Source organism: Lagenorhynchus albirostris, chromosome 2 (assembly GCF_949774975.1).
Source record: "Lagenorhynchus albirostris chromosome 2, mLagAlb1.1, whole genome shotgun sequence".
NCBI lineage: Eukaryota > Metazoa > Chordata > Mammalia > Artiodactyla > Delphinidae > Lagenorhynchus > Lagenorhynchus albirostris.
The window spans coordinates 74,075,593-74,098,645 of NC_083096.1; the positions used below are offsets into that span (position 1 = coordinate 74,075,593).

The following is a 23,053-nucleotide window of genomic DNA, read 5'->3' on the forward strand; positions in this document are numbered from 1 at the left end:
GGGCTTATCATTGTGGTGGCTTCTCTTGTTGTGGAGCATGGGCTGTAAGTGCACGGGCTTCAGTAGTTGTGGCATGCCGGCTCAGTCGTTGTGGCTCGCAGGCTCTAGAGCACAGGCTCAGTAGTTGTGGCACACAGGCTTAGCTGCTCCGCAGCATGTGGGATCTTCCTGGACCAGGGCTTGAACCCGTGTCCCCTGCATTGGCAGGCAGATTCTTAACCACTGAGCCACTAGGGAACTCCCTGATTGTCTTAAATTGAAGTATAGTCCAGTGGATATTTTCTCTGCTTACTGCTCATTTATATGATTTGACACTGTGGGCTGTTTGCCCTTTAGATAAAGATAATATTTTTTTAATAAATTTATTTGTTTTATTTTTATTTATTTTGGCTGCGTTGGGTCTTTGTTGCTGCACACAGGCTTTCTCTAGTTGCGGTAAGCAGGGGCTATTCTTCATTGCGGTGCGCAGGCTCTTCATTGCAGTGGCTTCTCTTGTTGTGGAGCACAGGCTCTAGGTGCGTGGGCTTCAGTAGTTGTGGCTCACAGGCTCTAGAGCGCAGGCTCAGTAGTTGTGGCACATGGGCTTAGTTGCTCCGTGGCATGTGGGATCTCCCCGGACCAGGGCTCGAACCCGTGTCCCCTGCATTGGCAGGTGGATTCTTAACCACTGTGCCACCAGGGAAGCCCAAGATAATATCTTTCTGAAGAATAAATCAAACAACCCTGTAAGTACTTTAAATTTTTATTTATTTATTTATTTATGGCTATGTTGGGTCTTCGTTTCTGTGTGGGGGCTTTCTCTAGTTGTGGCAAGCGGGGGCCACTCTTCATCGCGGTGCGCGGGCTTCTGTCGTGGCCTCTGTTGTTGAGGAGCACAGGCTCCAGACGCACAGGCTCAGTAATTGTGGCTCACGGGCCCAGTTGCTCCACGGCATGTGGGATCTTCCCAGACCAGGGCTCGAACCCGTGTCCCCTGCATTGGCAGGCAGATTCTGAACTACTGCGCCACCAGGGAAGCTCCTGTAAGTACTTTAAATTGTAAACTGTGGGATTCCCTGGTTGCACAGTGGTTAAGAATCTGCCTGCTGGGCTTCCCTAGTGGCGCAGTGGTTGAGAGTCCGCCTGCCAATGCGGGGGACACGGGTTCGCGCCCTGGTCCGGGAAGATCCCACATGCCGCAGAGCAGCTGGGCCCGTGAGCCATGGCCACTGAGCCTGCGCGTCCAGAGCCTGTGCTCCGCAACGGGAGAGGCCACAGCAGTGAGAGGCTCACGTACCGCAAAAAAAAAAAAAAAAAAGAATCTGCCTGCCAATGCAGGATGCACAGGTTCGAGACCTGGTCTGGGAAGATCCCACATGCCACAGAACAACTAAGCCTGCGAGCCACAACTGCTGAGCCCGTGTGCCACAACTACTGAAGCCCACGCACCTAGAGCCCACGCTCCGCAACAAGAGAAGCCCACGTACCTCAACGAAAAGTAGCCCCTGCTCACTGCAACTAGAGAAAACCCACTCACAGCAACGAAGACCCAAGGCAGCCAAAGATAAATAAGTAAATAAATAAATAAATATTTTTTAAATTAGAAAAAAAAAAAATCCCCCTGCCAATGAAGGGGACACAGGTTCAAGCCCTGGTCCAGGAAGATCCCACATGCACCACAACTACTGAGCTTGTGCCCTAGAGCCATGACCCACAACTACTGAGCCCACATGCTACAACTGCTGAAGCCCGCGTGCTTAGAGCCCATGCTCCACAACAAAGAGAAGCCAATGCAATGAGAAGCCTGCGCACCGCAATGAAAAGTAGCCCCTGCTCACCACAACTAGAGAAAGCCTGAGCGCAGCAACGACGACCCAACGCAACAAAAAATAAATAAATAAATTTATTAAAAAATAAAATGGTTATGATGGTAAATGTTATAGTAAATTTTATGTGTATTTTACCACAATTTTTTAAAAAATCTGTAAATGGCTATGAGCTACTTCAAAACAATAGTGCAATGTAATCATCAAATTATTAATTCCTCTATGGGTTACAGTTCATATATTCTTAGCTCAGAACTAAATATGATAGTGTTTACCCAGGATGCTGAGTGGACAATTAACTCATTAATTTATAAGAAGCATCAGTGTTTGCACTTTGACTTGGAAATTTTCAGTATTATTTTTGAACTTAGACATTATTACCTTGTTAACTTTGTTAACCAATCTAACCTTATTAAAATAAAAATTAATCTTAATGCATTTTTAAAATTCCTATGTAAAAAATGGGTTCATGAAGGTTATGTATAGTGTTAATTGACATACAATTATTCCTTTTCTTTCTAGAATGATCTTTGCTGAGTGTTCCCCCAACACTTGCCCCTGTGGTGAGCAGTGCTGTAACCAGAGGATACAGAGGCATGAGTGGGTGCAATGTCTAGAACGATTTCGAGCTGAGGAAAAAGGTTGGGGAATCAGAACCAAAGAACCCCTAAAAGCTGGGCAGTTCATCATTGAATACCTAGGGGAGGTTGTCAGCGAACAGGAGTTCAGGTACGGTGGTAAATGATACTCCAGTAAAATGGCAAAGTTACCAGATTAGTATGGAAAATGAAATATTTGAAATTTACTTTCAACTTAATCATTAATTGGCTTTCAATCATTTCTCTCCTCTTTAGGAATAGGATGATTGAGCAGTATCATAATCACAGTGACCACTATTGTCTGAACCTGGATAGTGGGATGGTGATTGACAGTTATCGCATGGGAAATGAGGCCCGATTCATCAACCACAGCTGTGACCCAAATTGTGAAATGCAGAAATGGTAAGAAAGCAGGGGAAGGTGAAGACAAGACTCCAACAGAGCAGAAAGCTTTGAGGACATCCAGAGACTGATCTTTCCACAATTTTAGTCAGCTTACACAAAGCAGCTGAGGCAATTCCTTATTATACCAGATCCTCCAGGTAGAGAGTAATCTCATACTATTTCTCCACACTTCATCGTAACTACTCACTCCCAGAAGAATGTAATATTTATGTGTGTGTGTGTGTGTGATAATACCTAATATTTATTGACTGCTTACTATGCGCCAAGCACTGTGTTATGTGGTTCTTCTCACATCCATACATTTAGCATATTTATCACATCCTCACTGGATTTGTTACAATGAGAAATAAAAGTGATAGATTATAATCTAATTGAGAATGAAAAAAATGCATCTGAAAAATAGTTCAGAAAAGATAACATGATAGGAGAGGATTCTGAGAAGATGATAGAGTAGGAAGCACAAGGAATCTGTCTCCCTTTAGACAATTGCAGTAGCAGAATATGTTTGATAAAACTCTTTTGGAACTCTGGGGTCTGTTGAAGGCTTGTAACGTCCAGGGGAAGTTTTAGATGGTCAGTTATGGATCATTTCAGTCAATTTGAGGTGTTAGCACAGTAGCAGCTACTCATCCCTACCCATAGCTACATGGCAGGTAGCTGTGCAAGTGTTCCTGAAATATCTTGCATACAGCTTGCAAATGCTAGGCCTGTTCTCCAAATATTAGGTACCTATGCTTTGATTGCTTCTTCTGATCACAGAGGTGCAAAGAAGCAGGCAGCCACTGTGTACCTCCACCATTGTTGCAAGTCCCTCTCCCTCCAGCTAAAGTGACTCCCAGGAGATTTTAAGGGTGCCCTCTTTTCGCCACCTTCATTTTTTGCTTTTCCCCTTTTGGGACAGAAATTAAAGACTAAGACGTTCAAAAACAACTGCATGTATGAGGGGAAATAGACAGTGACTGCCCATATCCAACGAAAGGATTGGAAAAGACATAAGACACTAAGTTTACACCTGAGGCTGATCCTTGGCACAGAGACAGCCTACAGCAATCAAAATAACAAAAAACAGCAAACTGGATGGAGAATCTTTAATTTCCAGAGTTACCACATTATTCAACTCAAATGTCCAGTGTTCAAAAAAAAAAAATCACAAGGAATACAAAGACACAAGAAAGTATTGTCCATTCAAAGCAAAAAAATAATTCAGTAGAATCTGAACCTAAAATGGACTTAATGGCAGATACATTAGACAAAGACTTTTAAAAAGCTGCCCTAATCATGCTCAAAGAGCTAAAGGAAATTGTCATGAAAAAAACTTTCTTTCATGAGAAAGTCATGAAAATGATGTTGGAACAAAATGGAAATATCAGTAAAGAGATAGAAAGCCTAAAAAGAAACCAAAAAGGAATTCTGGAGCTGAAAAGTACAGTAATTGAAATGAAAAACTCACTAGATGGATTCAAAAGCAGGTTTGAGCAGGCAGAAGAAAGAAACAGTGAACTTGAAGATGAGGACAACGTAAATTATCAAGCCTGAAGAATAAGAAAAAGATTGAAGAAAAGAGAGCCCTAAGTGACCCGTGGGACACCATCAAGCAGAACAACCATATGCATTGTGGATGTTCCAGACGGAGAAGACAGATACAAAGAGGCAGAGAGAATATTTAAAGAAATAATGGTTGAAAATTTACCAAATTTCATGAAAGATGTGAATATAAATATCCAGGGGGAAAAAAATAGAATCCAGGAAGCTTCCCAAACTCCAAGTAAGATGAACTGAAAGAGACACATACCAAGACACGTTATAATCAGACTTTGAAAAGACAGAGAAAATCTTGGAAGCAGCACGAGACAAGCAAATCATCACATACAGTAGATCCTCAATAAGAAAGTTTGCAGATTCCTTATCAGAAATTTTGGAGGCCAGAAGACAGTGGGCCAGTGTATGCAACATGCTAAAATGATTCCTGTGTGTGGCAAAACTGTCCTTCAAAAGTGAGGAAGAAATCAAAACATTCCCAAATAAACAAAAGATGAGGGAATTTGTGAGTACTAGACCTACCCTGCAAAAATGCTCAAGGGTCTCCTGCAAGTTGAAATGAAAGGACCCTAGACAGTACTTCATGCCATATGGATAAATAAAAAATCTTAATAAAGGTAAATACATGGGCAATTATAAAAGCTAGAATTTTGTTACAGTGGTTTGTAACTGTACTTTTTGTTTTCTACATAATTTAGGAGACTAATGCATTTAAAGGAATTATTAGTTTATTTTTTGTGCACACAATTATAAAGGTGTAATTTTGTGATACTGAAAGGAGTAGAAAGAGCTGTAAAGGAGCAGAGTTTTTATATGTTAATTGAAGTTAAGCTGCTATAAATAAAATTATAGTGTTATAACTTCAGGATGTTCAGTGTAATCCTCATGATAACCACAAATGCAGTAGCTACAGACATGTACAAGAGGAAATTAAGAAGGAATTTAAACATTTCACTCCAAAAAATTAAATACTATAGAAAACAGGAATTCAGGCAGTGAGGGACAAAAAGCTATAGGGCATATTGAAAACAAATTGCACAATGACAGAGGTAACTCCCTCCTTATCAATAGGCAAGTAGATTAAACTCTCCAGAAGTGAATGGAATTCAACATCATTTATAATAAAAGCTCTCAGCAAAGTGGGTAAAGGAATGTACCTCAACATAATCAAGGCCATATGTGACGAGCCAACAGGTGGAAGTTTGAAAGCTTTTCCTTTAAGATCAAGAAGAAAACAACGATGCCCACTACTACCACCTGTATTCAACATAATACTGCAAGTCCTACCTAGAGCAGTTAGGCAAGAAAAAATAAAAGTCATCCAGTTGAAAAAGAAGAAGTAAAACTGTCTCTATTTGCGGATGAAATAATATTATATATAGAAAACGCTAAAGACTCCACCAAAAAACTTTTGAAACTGATAAATGAATTCAGTAAAGTTGCAGGAGACAAAATCAAACATAAAAATTAGTTGCGGGGACTCCCCTGGTGGTCCAGTGGGTAAGACTCCATGTTCCCAATGCAGGCGGCCTGGGTTCAGTCCCTGGTCGGGGAACTAGACCCTACATGCCACAACTGAGTTCACATGCTGTGACTAACAATCCCGCATGCCACAACTAAAGATCCCGCATGCCTCAACTAAGACCCAGCGCAGGCAAATTAAATAAATAAAAATATAAATAAATGAATAGTTAATAAAATGCTTATTTTTAAAAAAATCAATTGCATTTCCATACGCTAATAACTATCAAAAATTTTTTTAAATCCTGTATGCAATAGCATCAAAAAGAATAAAATACCTAGGAATAAATTTAACCAAGGAGGTGAAAGACTTGTACACTGACAACTGTAAGATACTGATGAGAGAACTTAGAGAAGTCACAAATAAATGAAAAGATATTCTGTGCTCATGGATTTGAAGAGTTAATATTGTTTAAATGTCCATACTACCCAAAGCATCCTACAAATTAAGTGCAATAAAAATTAAATTCCAATGGCATTTTTCACAGAAATAGAACAAATAATCCTAAACTTTTTGTGGAACCACAAAAGACCTCGAATAGTCAAAGCAGTCTTGAGAAAGAAGAACAAAGTTGAAGGCATCACACTTCCTGATTTCAAACTGTATTACAAAGCTGTAGTAATCTAAACAGTATGATATTGGCAGAAAAACAGATTCATAGATGAATGGAACAGAATAGAGAGCCCAGAAATAAACCCATGCATGTATGGCCAATTTATTGTAGAGGAGCCAAGAATATACAACGGGGAAAGGGCAGTCTCTTCAATAAAGGGTGTGGGTAAACTGGATAGCCACATGCAAAAGAATGAAACTAAACCACTATCTTTCAACATACACAGAAATCAACTTAAAGACTTGAATGTAAGACCTAAAACCATAAAACTCCTAGAAGAAAACAGAGGGTAAGCTCCTTGACATCAGTCATGGCAATGATATTTTTTTGGTTTTAACACCAGGAGGAAGGCACTAAAAGCAGAAATGAACAAGTGAGACTAGTCAAACTAAAATGTTCCTATACAGCACTGAAAACCCTAAACAAAATGAAAAGACAACCTATAGAATGGGAGAAAATATTTGCAAATCTGATAAGGGGTTAATCTTCAAAGTATATAAGGAAATCAAACAAGTCAGTTGCAAAAAAAAAATCCAATTAAATATAGGCAGAGAATCTGAATATACATCTTTTTTTATTCAATATTTATTTATTTGGGTACACCAGGTCTTAGTTGCAGCAGGCGGGATCTTTAGTTGCAGCAGGCAAACTCTTACTTGCAGCATGTGGGATCTAGTTCCCTGACCAGGAATCGAACTTTGGCCCCCTGCATTGGGAATGCGGAGTCTTAGCCACTGGGCCATCAGGAAGGTTCCTGAATATATATCTTTTTAAAGAAGACATGCAGGTGGCTAACAGGTACATAAAAAGGTGCTTAATGTCACTAATCATCAGGAAAATGCAGGTCAAATGCACCTCATAGAATGGCTGTTATCAAACAGACAAGAAGTAGGAAGTGTTAGGAAGTGAAAAAAAGGAAGCCCTTGTGCACTGTTGGTGGGAATGTAAATTGGTACAGCCACTATAAAAAACTGGAGGTTCCTCGGAAATTTAAAAATAGAACTGCCATACAGTCCAGCGATTCCATTTCTGGGTATTTATCTGAAGGAAGTGAAAACACTAACTCAAAAAGATATCTGTACTCCCATGTTCATTGCATGATTATTTACAGTAGCTAAGACATGGAAACAACCTAAGTATCCATCAGTGTGGATGAATGGATAAAGAAAATGTGTATATCTACAATGGAATATTATTCAGCCATAAAAATGAAGGAAATACTGCCATTTGCAACAACATGAATGGGCCTTGAGGGCATTATGCTAAATGAGAAATCAGACAGGAAGACTAGTACCACATGACCTCACTCATGTGCAGAATCTTTAAAAAACAAACAACAACTGTTAGATACAAATTGGTAGTTGCCAGAGTTAAGGGTTTGGAGGCTTGGAAAAATGGGTGAAGGTGGTCCAAATAAAATAAGACATGAGGATGTAATGTGCAGCATGGTGGCTATACTTAATACATTGTATAGTTGAAACTTGCTAAGAGAGAGAATCTTTTATATATATAAATTTATTTTATTTTATTTATTTTTATTTTATTTATTTTATTTTTGGCTGCGTTGGGTCTTCGTTGCTGCACACGGTCTTTTCTCTGGTTGCGGCGAGCAAGGGCTACTCTTCGTTGTGGTGTGTGGGCTTCTCATTGCAGTGGCTTCTCTTGTTGTGGAGCACGGGCTCTAGGCATGTGGGCTTCAGTAGTTGTGGCCCGCGGGCTCTAGAGCGCAGGCTCAGTAGTTGTGGCACACGGGCTTTGTTGCTCCACGGCATGTGGGATCTTCCCAGACCAGGGCTCGAACCCGTGTCCCCTGCATTGGCAGGTGGATTCTTAACCACTGCACCACCAGGGAAGCCCAAGAGAGTGAATCTTAAAGAGCTCATCACAAGAAAATAATTTGATACCATGTGTGGTGATAGATGTTAACTAGACTCATTGTGGTGATCATTTTGCAATATATACATATAATGAATCATTATGTTGTACCTGAAACTATTATAATATTTTATCTCAATTACACCTCAATTTTTAAAATAGATTGGCAGAATAGAGTAAAAACACATGATCCAACTATATACTGTGTATAAGAGATTCAATTGACATCCAAAGACACAAACAGGTTGAAAGTGAAAGTATGGGAAAAGATATTTCATGTAAATAGTAACCAAAAGAGAGCACGAATGGCTAAAATAGACTTTAAACCCAAAAAGGTTACAAGAGACAAAGAAGGACATGTGTTTTTTAGAAAGGTTCCACAAGAAGATACAAAAACTGTAAGCATTTACACACATAATGACAGAACCTCAAAATATATGTAGCAAAAACTGACAGAATTGAAGGGAGAAATAAACAATTCTGCGATAACAATTGGAGACTTCAATACCCCACTCAGTAGTGAATACAACAAACAGAAAGATGATAAGTAAGGAACAGAGGACTTAGCACAATAAACCAACTAGATCTAAAAGATATTACAGACTACTCCACCCAACAACAACAGCATTTATATTCTTCTCAAGTGCACGTGGGACATTTTCCAGGGTAGACTATATGTTAGGCACAAATTAAGTCTCAATAGATTTTAAAAGCCAGATATCATAGAAAGTATCTTTTCTGTCCACAATGGATGAAGTTGGAAATCAGTAACATAAAGGAAATTGGAAATTTTACAAAACCAGTTGGTCAGAAAAGAAATCACAAAGGAAATTAGAAAATACTTAGATATGAATGAAAATGATAACACAACATACCAAAACTTATAGAATGCAGCAGGAACAGTGCTAAGTAGGAAGTTTATAGGTATAAATGCTTACATTAAAAATCAAGAAAGAGCTCAAATCAGCAACCTAACTTTACAACTTAATGACCTAGAAAAAGAACAAACTACACCTGAAGTTAACAAAAGGAAGGAAATAATATAGAGCAGAGATAAATGAAATAGAGAATAGAAAAACAATAGAGAAAATCAATGAAACCAAAAGTTGGTTCTTCAAAAAGATAAGCATAGTCAACAAACCTTGGGACTTCCCTGGTGGTGCAGTGGTTAAGAATCCGCCTGCCAATGCAGGGGACATGGGTTTGAGCCCTGGTCTGGGAAGATCCCACATGCCATGGAGCAGCTAAGCCCATGCACCACAACTACTGAGCCTGTGCTCGAGAGCCCGCAAGCCACAACTACTGAAGCCCGTGCACTGCAACGAAGAGTAGCCGCCGTTCGCCGCAACTAGAGAAAGCCCACGCACAGCAACGAAGACCCAACGCAGCAAAAAATAAATTAATTAGAAAAGAATCCATTTCCAATCCAGAAGTTGCAGGTTGGGGAACTAAGCTCCTATGTGCCACAACGAAGACCATGTGTGCTGCAACTAAGACCCAACTCAACAAAAAAAATAAATAAGAAAGAAAATAATTTTTTTTTAAACTAGATGGACAAAGAAAAAGGCACCCAAATTACTAAACTCAGAAATGAGATGAGGGACTTCCCTGGTGGTGCCATGGGTAAGACTCCGTGCTCCCAGTGCAGAGGGCCTGGGTTCTATCCCTGGTCAGGGAACTGGATCCCGCATGCTGCAACTGAAAGATCCCACGTGCTGCAACTAAGACACAGAGCAGCCAAATAAATAAATAAATGTTTAAAAGACAAATGAAATGAAAGTGGGGACATTACTACCAATTCTGCAGAAATGAAAAAGATTATGAGAGTACTGTGAACAGATGTACACCAAAAAATTGGATAATCTTGTTGGAATGGACAAATTTCTAGACACACAAAACCTACTAAGACTAAATCATGAAGAAATAAAAAATCTGAATAGACCTGTAACTAGTAAGGATATTGAATCAGTAATCAGAAATCTCCCAACAAAGAAAAGCCCTTGACTTGATGGTTTTACTGGTGAATTCTACCAAATTAATACCAACCCATCTCAAACTTTTCCAAAAAATTGAAGAGAAGGAAACACCTCCTTACTTACTGTATGAAGCCAGCATAACCCTGATACCAAAGCTTGGTGAAGACCCTACAAGAAAACTAGATACCAATACCTCTTATGAACATTCATGCAAAAGTCCTCTACAAAATACTAGCAAACAGAATTCAACAGCATATTAAAAGGATTATGCACAATGACCAGGTGGGATTTAATCCTGAAAGGCAAAGATGGTTCAGCATATGAAAATTGATCAGTGTGATACACTACATCAATAAAATGAAGGGGAAAAGAAATCACATGATCATCTCAGTTGATGCAGAAAAAGCATTTGACAAAGTTTAACACCCTTTTATGATAAATGTACTCAACAAGGGCTTCCCTGGTGGCACAGTGGTTAAGAATCCACCTGCCAGTTCAGGGGACACAGGATCGAGCCCTGGTCCAGGAAGATTGCACATGCCACAGAGCAACTAAGTGCGTGTGCCACAACTACTGAGCCTGCGCTCTAGAGCCCACGCGCCACAACTACCGAAGCCCACGTGCCTAGAGCTCGTGCTTCACACCAAGAGAAGCCACCACAATGAGAAGCCCACACGCCTCAACGAAGAGTAACCCCCATTCACTGCAACTAGAGAAAGCCCACGCACAGCACCAAAGACCCAACACAGCCAAAAATAAATATAAATGAAATAAATAATTTTTTTAAAGTACTCAAAATAGGAATAGAAGGACTACGTGAACATAATAAAAGCCATATATGAAAACCCACAGCAAACATGATACTCAATGGTGAAAGACTGAAAGCTTTTCCTCTATGATCAGGGACAAGACACTTTCTTCACTTTCTTCACTTCTATTCAAAGTAATATTGGAAATTCTAGCCAGAAAAATTAGACAAGAAAGAGAATATAAAAGGCATCCAAATTGGAAAAGAAGAATAAAATTTTCTCTATTTGTATATTGTACGGTCTCTTGCAGTTGCGTTTCTATATACAGTGGGAAATCTGAAAAGGAAATTACAAAACCATTTCCATTTGCAGTATCATGAAAAAGAATGAAGTACTTAGAAATTAACTTAATCAATGAGGTGAAAGAATTGTACAATGAAAGCTATAAAACATTGCTAAAAGAAATTAAAGATATAAATGAATGGTAACACATCCCATGTTCATTAGAAGATTTAATATTGCTAAAATGTCAGTATTGCCCAAAGTGACCTACAGATTCAATGCAATCCCTATCAAAATCCCAAAGACTTCTCTTTTCTTTTTCAGAAATAGAAAACCCATCTTATAATTCATATAGAATCTCAAGGGACCCCCCCCAAATAACCAAAACAATCCTAAAAAAGAACAAAACTGGAGGACTCACACTTTTTTATTTCAAAACTTACTACAAAGTTATAGTAATCAAAGCAGTATGGTATAGGCATAAAGACAGGCACATAGACCCATGAAATAGAGTAGAGAACCTTGAAATAAACCTTCACATATTTGGTCAAATGATTTTTTTTACAACTGTGCCAACACCATTCAGTGGAAAAGGGATATAGTCTTTTCAGCAAATGGTGCTAGGAAAACTGAATATCCACATGCAAAAGTATGAAGTTGGTCCCTTACCAAACACCGTATACAAAAATTAATTCAAACCAGTCAAGGACCTAAATGTAAGACCTAAACCAATAAAAGTTGAAGAAGAAAACATAGAACAAAAGTTTCACAGCAGTGGACTTGGCAATAATTTCTTGGATATGACACCAAAGGCACAGGTAACCAAAGAAAAAATAGACAAAGTGTACTTCATAAAAAATTTTAAAAGACACTATTCCGGGGTTCCCTGGCGGCGCAGTGGTTAAGAATCCGCCTGCCAGTGCAGGAGACAGAGGTTCGAACCCTGGTCCGGGAAGATCCCACATGCCACAGAGCAGCTAAGCCCGTGCGCCACAACTACTGAGCCTGAGCTCTGGAGCCCACAAGCCACAACTACTGAGCCCGTGTGCCACAACTACTGAAGACCGTGTGCCTAGAGCCCATGCTCTGCAACAAGAGAAGCCACCGCAATGAGAAGCCCACGCACCACAATGAAGAGTAGCTCCCGCTCACCCCAACTAGAGAAAAGCCCACACGCAACAACGAAGACCCAACACAGCCATAAATAAATAAATAAATAAATTTATTTTTTAAAAAAAGAAGACACTATTCCCAGAGTAAAAAGGCAACCCACAGAATGGGAGAAAATATTTGCAAGTCATTTATCTTACAAGGTATTAATATCCAGAATATATAGAGAACCCTGAAACTCAACAACAAAAAGACAGCCCAATTCAGAATGGCCAAAGGGCTTGAATATACATTTCTCCAAAGATTGTACAAATGGCCAATAAGCAAATAAAAAGATGCTCAACATCACTAATCATTAAGGAAATGCAAATCAAAACTATGAGATACCACTTCACACCCTCAGAATGGCTACTGTGAAAATAACAGAAAACAATAGGTGCTGACGAAGATGTGGAGAAAGAGGAACCCTTGTGCTCTCTTGAGAATCTAAAAATGGTATAGCCACAGTGGAAAAGGGTAAGGAGGTTCCTCAAAAAGTTAAAAATAAAATTACCCTATGATCCAGCAATTCAGCTTCTGAGTATATACCCAAAAGAATTGAACGTAGGTTCTCAAAGAGATATTTGCATCCCCATATTTTAATTTTTATTTATTTTTGGCTGCGTCAGTCTTAGTTGCAGCACATGGGATCTTTTGTTGCGGCACGCGGGCTCTTCATTGTGGCGCCCAAGCTTCTCTCTAGTTGCGGCACGCGGGCTCCAGAGTGTGTGGCTCTGTAGTTGCAGCACGCAGGCTCTTCACTGTGGCGCATGGGCTTAGTTGCCCTGTGACATGTGGGGATTTTAGTTCCCTGACCAGGGATCATACCTGCGTCCCCTGCATTGGAAGGCAGATTCTCAACCACTGGACCACCAGGGAACTCCTTTTTTAAAAAAAATATTTATTTATTTATTTGTTTGTTTGTTTGTTTATTTAGGCTGCTGACCAGGGATCAAACCTGCATCCCCTGCATTGGAAGGCAGATTCTCAACCACTGGACCACCAGGGAACTCCTTTTTTAAAAAGAAATATTTATTTATTTATTCATTCATTCATTTATTTAGGCTACACCGGGTCTTAGTTGCAGCATGTGGGATCTTCGTTGTGGCATATTTAGTTGCAGCATGTGGGATCTTAGTTGCAGCATGCATGTGGGATCTAGTTCCCTGACCAGTGATTGAACCTGCGCCCCCTGCATTGGGAGTGCAGAGTCTTACCCACTGGACTACCAGGGTAGTCTCTGCACCCCCATATTTTATTAACATTATTCATGGTAGCTAAAATATGGAGGCAACCCAGGTGTCCGTAATAGATGAAGGAATAAGGAAAATGTGGTTTTTACATACAATGGAATTATTATTCACCCTTTAAAAGGAAGTTTTGCAGTGTGCTACAACATGGATGAACCTTGAGGACATTATGCTAAGTGAAATAATCCAGGCACAAAATGAAACATACTACTGTATGATTCCACTTATATGAGATACTTAGGAGTAGTCAAAATCATAGAGACAGTAGAATGGTGGTTGTACGGGGCTGAAGGGAAGAGGGGTTGGGAGTTATTGTTTAATAGGTATAGAGTTTCAGTTTTACAAGATGAAAAGAGTTATGGGATTGTATGGTGGTGATAACTACACAACAATGTAGATGTTCTCTCCTTTTTTTTTTTTTTTTTGGCCATACCACACGTGGCATGTGGGATCTTAGTTTCCCGACCTGGCATTGAACGCACACCCCCTGCAATGGAAGCGCGGAATCTTGACCACTGGCCCACCGGGGAAGTCCAATGTGGATGTTCTTAATACCATTAAACTGTACAGTTTTAAATGGTTAAGATTATAAACTTTGTTACATGTGTTTTAACATAGTTAAAGAAAATAGAATAATATGAACAACTTTCTATAACGGTGTCCACTATCACCACCTCTGTTTCACTTCATGAAACATTAGTCACCTAGGAATAGATTTAATGAAAGTTTGTAGACCTCTATACTGAAAACCACCAAACATTATTGGGGAAAAGGACAATTAATGGAGAAATATGCCATATTGATGGGTTAGAAATCTCAATATTTTTGAGATGTCAGATCTTACCAACTTGATCTAAAAATTCAAATCCAATCAAAATCCAATTTTTATGGAAATTGACTGGCTGATTCTGAAACATATATGTAATTGCAAAAGACCTAAAAAAGGTAAGATAATCCTGAAGAACAAAATTTAAGGACTTAAACTACCAATTTCAAGACTTACTGTAAAGATACGCTAATTAAAACAGTACGTATTTGCTTGGGCTAGATTAATAGACAAATGGAATAGAATAGAGAGTCTGGGCAAAGACCCATAAATGTACTGTCACCTGATTTTATGACTAAGGTTTCACTGTGGATCAATGAGGAAAGGATGGGGACTTCCCTGGTGGTTCAGTGTTAAGAACCCACCTTCCAATGCAGGGGACATGGGTTCAATCCCTGGTCGGGGAACTAAGATCCCGCATGCTGCAAGGGCACCTAAGCCCACGTACCACAGCTGCCGAGCCCGTGCACTCGGGAGCCTATGTGCCACAACTAGAGAGCCCACATGCTGCAATTACTGAGCCAGTGTGCCACAACTACTGAGCCCGCACACTCTGGAGCCCATGTGCCACAACTAGAGAGAAGCCCGCGTGCTGCAATGAAAGTTCCCACATGCCACAACGAAGATCCCACCTGCTGCAACTAAGACCCAACACAGCCAAATAAATAAATAAATTTTTTTTTTAATGAGGAAAGGATGGTTTTTTAATAAGTGGTGCTGAGTCAGTAGGCTCCTACATCAGTCCACACACACAAATTAATCTAAGATGAATCTTAGACCTGAATATCACCATTGAAACAATCACCTTTCTAGATGGAAAAATGGAAGAATATTTTTTTATTGATTTTTTATTGAAGGATAGTTGAATTACCTGTACACTGCTGTACAGCAAAGTGACTCAGTTATACATATATATACATTCTTTTTCATATTCTTTTGTTATGGTTTATGACAGGGTATTGAATATAGTTCCCTGTGCTGTACAGTAGGACCTCATTGTTTATCCATTCTATATATACCAGTTTGCATCTCCTAATCCCAAACTCCCAATCCAGCCCTCTTCCACTCCTTTACCCCTTGGCAACCATCAGTCTATTCTCTGTGTCTCTGACTCTGTTTCTTAGATAGGTTCATTTGTGTCATATTTTAAATTCCATGTATAAGTGATATCATATGGTATTTGTCTTTCTGACTTACTTCACTTAGTATGATAATCTCTAGTTGTATCCACGTTGCTGCAAATAGCATTATTTCATTCTTTTTTATGGCTGAGTAGTGTTCCATTGCATATATATACCACATCTTCTTTATCCATTCATCTTGTCAGTGGACATTTAGGTTGTTTCCATGTCTTGGCCATTGTTAATAGTGCTGCTATGAACATAGGGGTATATATATCTTTTCCTTTTTTTTTTTTTTTTTGGCTGTGTTGGGTCTTTGTTGCTGCGCGCAGGCTTTCTCTAGTTGCGGTGAGTGGGGGCTACTCTTCGTTGAGGTGTGCAGGCTTCTCATTGCAGTGGCTTCTCTTGTGGCGGAGCACAGGCTCTAGGTGCGTGGGCTTCAGTAGTTGTGGCTCACGGGCTCTAGAGCAGAGGCTCAGTAGTTGTGGCGCACAGGCTTAGTTGCTCCGCAGCATGTGAGGTCTTCCTGGACCAGGGCTTGAACCCGTGTCCCCGAATTGGCAGGCAGATTCTCAACCACTGCGCCACCAGGGAAGTCCTTAATCCCCTGATTTTTAATGCAACTTAATTGCTATGTGACTGTGAACAAACTCTGTAATACACAAATACCTCATGTATAAATAGGGATTATAATACCTATCTCATAAGGTTGTTCTGAGAATTAAGGAGATAACCTGTTATGATTGTGGCACAGTGGTTAAGACTTTGAAGCCAGCCTGCCTTAATTTGAAACTTGATTCCCCCAGTTGTTAGCTGTGTGACTTTGGGCAAATTTCTTACATTCACTGTTCATCAGCTTCTTCATTTAGAAAATGGGGGTTATAATACTACCTTTTTAAATATAGTTGTTAGGAGGACTAAGTAAGTTATAACTAATATAACAAGCACTCTGAAAGACAAATATAAGACATGACACTGTAAAACTCCTCAAAGAGAATGTGGGCAAAACATCCTCTGCATAAATTGCAGCAATGTTTTCTTAGGTCAGTCTCTCAAGGCAATAGAAATAAAAGCAAAAATAAACAAATGGGACCTAATCAGACTTATAAGCTTTTGCACAGCAAAGGAAGCAATAAACAAAATGAAAAGACGAACTACAGGTTGGGAGAAAATATTTGCAAATGATGCAACCAACAAGGGCTTCGTTTCCAAAATATATACACAGCTCATACAACTCAGTAACAAAAAAACAAACAACCCAATCAAAAAATGGGCAGAAGACCTAAATAGACATTTCTCCAAAGAAGACATACAGATGGCCAATAGGCATATGAAAAGATGCTCAATATTGCTAATTATTCGAGAAATGCAAATCAAAACTACAACAAGGTATCACCTCACACCGGTCAGAATGGCCATCATTAAAAAGTCTACCAATAACAAATGCCGGACAGGGTGTGGCGAAAGGGGAACCCTCTTACACTGTTGGTAGGAATGTAAATTGATGCAGCCACTGTGGAAAACGGTATGGAGGTTCCTTAAAAAACTAGGTGTGATCTGGCAATCCCACTCCTGGGCGTATATCTGGAAAAAAACACTAATTCAAAGATGCATGCACCATAATGTTCATAACAGCATTATTTATAGTAGCCAAGACATGGAAGCCACCTAAGTGTCCATCAAGAGATGAATGGATAAAGAATATGTGGTGTATATATATACACTACTCAGACATAAAAAGAATGAAATAATGCCATTTGCAGCAACATGGATGGTCCTAGAGATTATCATACTAAGTGAAGTAAGTCAGAAAGAGAAAGACAAATACCATATGATATCACTTATATGTGGAATCTAAAATGTACAAATGAACTTATTTACAAAACAGAAACAGACTCACAGAGATAGAAAAACTTATGGTTTCCAAAGAGAAAAGGGGGTGGGGGAGGGATAAATTAGGATTTGGGGATTAGCAGATAAAAACTGCTATATATAAAATAGATAAACAACAAGGTCCTACTGTGTAGCACAGGAGACTATATTCAATATCCTGTAATAAACTATAATGGAAAAGAATATTAAAAAAAAGCACTCAATAAATGTTAGCTGTAATTATATGTTATTATATATAATAACATATATATTATATATATAATATATATAATATATATAATATGTATATAATATTATATATAAAGCATCTAGAACAAACAGTACATGAACGCTCATTAATAACATAGGTAAAATAGAACAAAAGAGACCCTCATGTATAGGTTAGAAAGATGGAGATTAGTAGGAACTAAAAGATTTTTATAGGTAGCCCATAGAAAATAATTTTAATTTGTTTAGTAAGTAGACTAAAGCCATGTGTTAGAAGGACTTTGAATACCAAGCAGGAAAAGTTAAGACCTTTGACAACATAAAACATGTTTTCCAGAAAACTGATTTAGGACTGTTAGTCTGTCAGTATTGTATAGGCTAGATAGAAGAAAAGAGAGATTAAAGATGGAGTGATTGGCCAGGAGACTTGAGTAATTGGACACAGAAACAAAGACAAATTTGAAATCAGTATACCAACTTTTCTGGGGTTTGGGCATGGTATCATGAATCTCTGCCTTTAACTCATTCCTTTCTCTACAGGTCTGTTAATGGAGTATACCGGATTGGACTATATGCTCTTAAAGATATGCCAGCTGGTACTGAACTCACTTATGATTACAACTTTCATTCTTTCAATGTTGAAAAACAGGTAAGAATGATAAATTCAAAGGAGTTATGACCTTTGTCACAGTACTCTGTATAACATGGGCCTTCAGTGAATGTTACTGATTTGTAGCCACTGAGAAATACATTGGAGAAGACAGTTTTTCACTCTTTACTCCACTTATCTAAGATACATAGGTCACAGTTATTCTTTCAGAACTGTGTGGAAGAGACTGCTCAATCATCTTTTGTCTCCAGTCAGTTCTTAATTTTTTCTGGTGAAGTTTTCCCAAAATTTAATCTTTCCTTTCTACTACAGTAGAAACCCATTTATTTTATTCTCAACCAGTTATGTTCCTCTATATGAAAATTTCTTGACTCAAACTTATTGTTGGGTGTCCAGATGCTCAGGCATTCTATTTGAACTTTTAAATGAGACTGCAGGCTAAAAGCATTATTCTCTTTCCCTTCAAAGCAACTGTGTAAGTGCGGCTTTGAAAAATGTCGAGGAATCATTGGAGGCAAGAGTCAACGCATGAATGGACTCACCAGCAACAAAAGTAGCCAGCCAGTGACCACACATAAAAAGTCTGGACGGTCAAAAGAGAAGAGGAAGTCTAAGCACAAGCTGAAGAAAAGGGTGAATAATAATCTCATGGTTTTCCCCAAGTAGCTGCTTAGAGGCAATTATTGAAATAAGGGAAATACCAAAGGGTGCCATCTTTAGAGTTGTTTTAATATTCTTTGAGGTGATTTATGATTTATCTTGTTTTTCCTGCAATCTGGTCCATCTGTTTTTTAGAGAGGCCACCTCTCTGAGGAACCCAGTGAAAACATCAACACTCCAACAAGATTGACCCCCCAATTACAAATGAAGCCAATGTCCAATCGGGAGAGGTAAAAAGGAGATTTGCTTACCTAAACTCTTTAAGTTATGTGACTTGCTTGACAATTTAAAAATTATTAAACATCTGTATAGTTGAGACATTTTGCGCAGGAAGGCTTTAAACAAGGATTCAGGGGTGAACTTGGGTGGGGGGAAAAAGTATTTTTTCCCTAATTTCTAACTGAAATTTAGCATTTCCTTCAAATGTGACTAAGCAAAAGAAAAAGATGTGTATATGTGTGTGTGTGTATAGTAGTTGCAGTTTCCATGAGTTTGTCACCAATATTTACATTTTCATATCATGTTATAGGTATTACAGATATCTCAAAATTCATTTACATTCACTTCCATCTTAAAATTACTATGGTTGTTAAACCCAGCACTAGATCTTTTCATGTGTTAAAAATTAAGATTCATCTCTATATCACAATTTCAGGGTTTTTGTTTAATATTCTGAAATCTGCATTTCAGTTTATTCAGTTTCCTTTTAATCCTGTATACTAAAAGTTACTTAACATTCGTGTATTTATTTATATATTTATTTATTTATTTATTTTTGGTTGTGTTGGGTCTTTGTTGCTGCATGCAGGCTTTCTCTGGTTGCAGCGAGTGGGGGCTACTCTTTGTTGCAGTGCATGGGCTCTAGGCACATGGGCTTCAGTAGTTGTGGCACACAGGCTCAGTAGTTGTGGCTCCCGGGCTCTAGAGCACAGGCTCAGTAGTTGTGGCACACAGGCTTAGTTGCTCCACAGCATGTGGGATCTTCCCAGACCAGGGCTCAACCCCGTGTCCCCTGCATTGGCAGGTGGATTCTTAACCACTGCACCACCAGGGAAGTCCCTGAAGTTACTTAAAATTTTAAACACTTTTAATTAACATTGTTCAGAGGAGGGTTACATGGGCTTCACCAAACTGCCAAAGGAATGAATGCCACAGAAAAGGTTAAGAATCCCTTTTTTGTTGATAAATTAACAGAGCAATTAAAAGGATCTTTAATGGTCATCTTTGCTTTTCCCTACATTGAGATAATATTTGTCCATGTCAGAAGAGAAGTAAATATGTATGTCCTATTTTTCAAATTGTGTTGGGACATTTCCTACATCTTCCCTAACTATACACTCCAATATCTTAGAAAGTTCATCCTTATTTACAACTTTCCTAAATTTTAGCCCCTTTCATTCTATTTCACTTTGAATCATAGAAATTTTAAACTTCAGTAAAACAGAGAAGTCCAGTGGTTCTCTACTTCGGCTCCATAGTGGCTTAGGGAGCTTTTTAAAACTCCTGATGGGGCTTCCCTGGTGGCTCAGTGGTTGAGAATCTGCCTGCCGATGCAGGGGACATGGGTTTGTGCCCCGGTCCGGAAAGATCCCACATGCCGCGGAGCGGCTGGGCCCGTGAGCCATGGCCGCTGAGCCTGCGCATCTGGAGCCTGTGCTCCACAACGGGAGAGGCCACAACAGTGAGAGGCCCGCGTACCGCAATAAAACAAACAAACAAAAAACTCCTGATGCCCAGGCCACACTCCAAAACACTCGCATCAGAATTTTCAGAGGTGGAACCCAGGTATCAGTAGTTTATAAAGCTCCCCAAGTGATCTCAATGTGCAGCCAAAGACAGGAACTATAAAATTAGTCTAATCTCCATTTACTGAGGCACATAGTTTGAGACTTATTCAAGGTCACATCTGTTTATATGTGTGCTAGGGTGAAAATCAAATTATGGAATCATCAAAATTGTGTAGGGTTAATCAAGTTACATATAACTCATTTAACTTTAGAGATCTATGTGGTGGCACTGTACCTAACATGGTTTGCCCAGTGCATATCCATCTTAAATATCTATGCCTTTATCTGCCACTCCAGTTCTCCTTGTTATAGCTGATCCTAAGCCTATACTTCATCTTGGCAACTTCCTTTAGAATTTGTAAAAATACTCCATAAAGCTCTGCCTTCAAGTCACCCCGCTTTAGTTGCCAAAATTATTGCAGCTTTTAGGTGGTATTTGTCAGATATTTATAAATATTACAGAGAAATGTTTTGTGTTATGTGAAATAAATCAAGATTCAAAACTGAATAATGTTTCTCCATATGTAATTCTCTTTATAATAGCTGATTTCACTGATAAGTGTTCATTTATGTCATCATAACAGTGGCTTACATAGAGTAAACATTAATAAATGTTTATTGAATTGATAAATAAAGGAGCTCCTTCCTTACAGAAACTTCGTATTAAAGCATCATGTGTTCTTGGTCCGAAACTGGGAGAAGATTCGGCAGAAACAGGAGGAAGTAAAGCACACCAGTGATAATATTCATTCAGCATCATTATATACCCGTTGGAATGGCATCTGCCGAGATGACGGGAACATTAAGTCTGGTAAGGACTGAGAAGCATTCTTGTTAATTCCATAAGGTTGCCTCAAAAGTGATTATTTTACTTATTTTCAAACGGTCTATTCAAAGATTCTGTTTAGTCTGGACCAAAAAAGTTAAGATCCAAACATACAAGTATCAGTCAGCAATAACCTATCCATCCCAGCTCTTCAACTTCCTTGACTCTAAGTAACAGGAAGAAGCCCCCTTCCACCAGCCTCCCAAACATCACCTACACCCTGAAAGTTACTAGACATGAGATAGGTAGTGGGTCCTCTGTGTTCCACCAGGGAATTCCCGGCTTCTACTTTTTGAGGGAAAGTAGGAATGGATAAAAGAAGAACATGAGGGGAATTCCCTGACGGTCCAGTGGTTAGGACTCGGCACTTTCACTGCCAGGGCCCCAGTTCGATCCCCAATCAGGGAACTAAGATCCTGCAAGCCGAGGGGTGCAGCAAAAAAAAAGTAGAAGCACTCTGCATGGTGTATGAGGCAACATGCTGAGTGAGGACTAGATCCATTTAGAAATTTGCCCAGAATCTTATATCTTCTCAGTGATTTGATTGGCATAAATTCTCTGATCTTATATTCCAATTGGTTCAAATATTCTGATAATAGCAATAATTATTTCCTGAGTAATTTTTATAGGTCAGGCACTGAGCTAAAACACATTAAAGCATTATTGCATTTGATCTACATGGATTACCTCTTGAGGGAAGTACAGGTATACCTCATTTTATTGCGTTCACTTTATTGCACTTTGCAGATACTATGTTTTCTACAAATTGAAAGTTTTGTGGCATCCCTGCTTGGAGCAATCTGCCACGCCATTTTTCCAAGGGCATCCTCTCACTTCTTGTCTCTGTGTCACATTTTGGTAATTCTCACAATATTTCAAACTTTTTCTTTATTATTATATTTGTTATGGTGATCTGTGATCAGTGATCGTTGATGTTACTCTTGTAATTGTTTTGGGGAGCCTCAAACCATGCCCATATAAGGCGGTGAACTTAATAAATGTTGTGTGTGCTCTGACTGCTCTACCAGCCAGCCATTTCCTGCCCCCCCCCCGTCTCCCACCCCCCCACCCAACGCCCCATCTCTCTCCCTTTCCTCAGGCCACCCTATCCCCTGAGACACAGCAATATTGAAATTCGGCCAACTAATAACCCTACAGTGGCCTCTAAGAGTTGAAGTGAAAGGAAGAGTCGCACATCTCTCACTTTAAATCAAAAGCTAGAAATGATTAAGCTTAGTGAGGAAGGCAACGCCTTAAGCCAAGACAGGCCGAAAGCTAGACCTCTTGCACCAAACAGTTAGCCAAGCTGAGAATGAAAAGGAAAAGTTCTTGAAGGAAATTAAGAGTGCTACTCCAGTG

At 39.2% G+C, this 23,053-nt stretch overlaps 1 protein-coding gene across 5 annotated transcripts in view; it reads left to right on the plus strand.

The window, feature by feature from the left end:
- ASH1L (ASH1 like histone lysine methyltransferase) overlaps nucleotides 1–23,053 on the plus strand; it is a 187,803-nt gene that overhangs the window by 148,228 nt on the left and 16,522 nt on the right. For all 5 annotated transcript variants that reach the window (XM_060136621.1, XM_060136630.1, XM_060136638.1 and 2 more), the window contains 6 exons: nucleotides 2,328–2,534; nucleotides 2,660–2,806; nucleotides 18,352–18,460; nucleotides 18,890–19,054; nucleotides 19,217–19,311; nucleotides 21,522–21,679. In XM_060136621.1, the coding sequence (XP_059992604.1) occupies nucleotides 2,328–2,534; nucleotides 2,660–2,806; nucleotides 18,352–18,460; nucleotides 18,890–19,054; nucleotides 19,217–19,311; nucleotides 21,522–21,679 (881 nt within the window). The remainder of the gene's footprint in view (nucleotides 1–2,327; nucleotides 2,535–2,659; nucleotides 2,807–18,351; nucleotides 18,461–18,889; nucleotides 19,055–19,216; nucleotides 19,312–21,521; nucleotides 21,680–23,053) is intronic.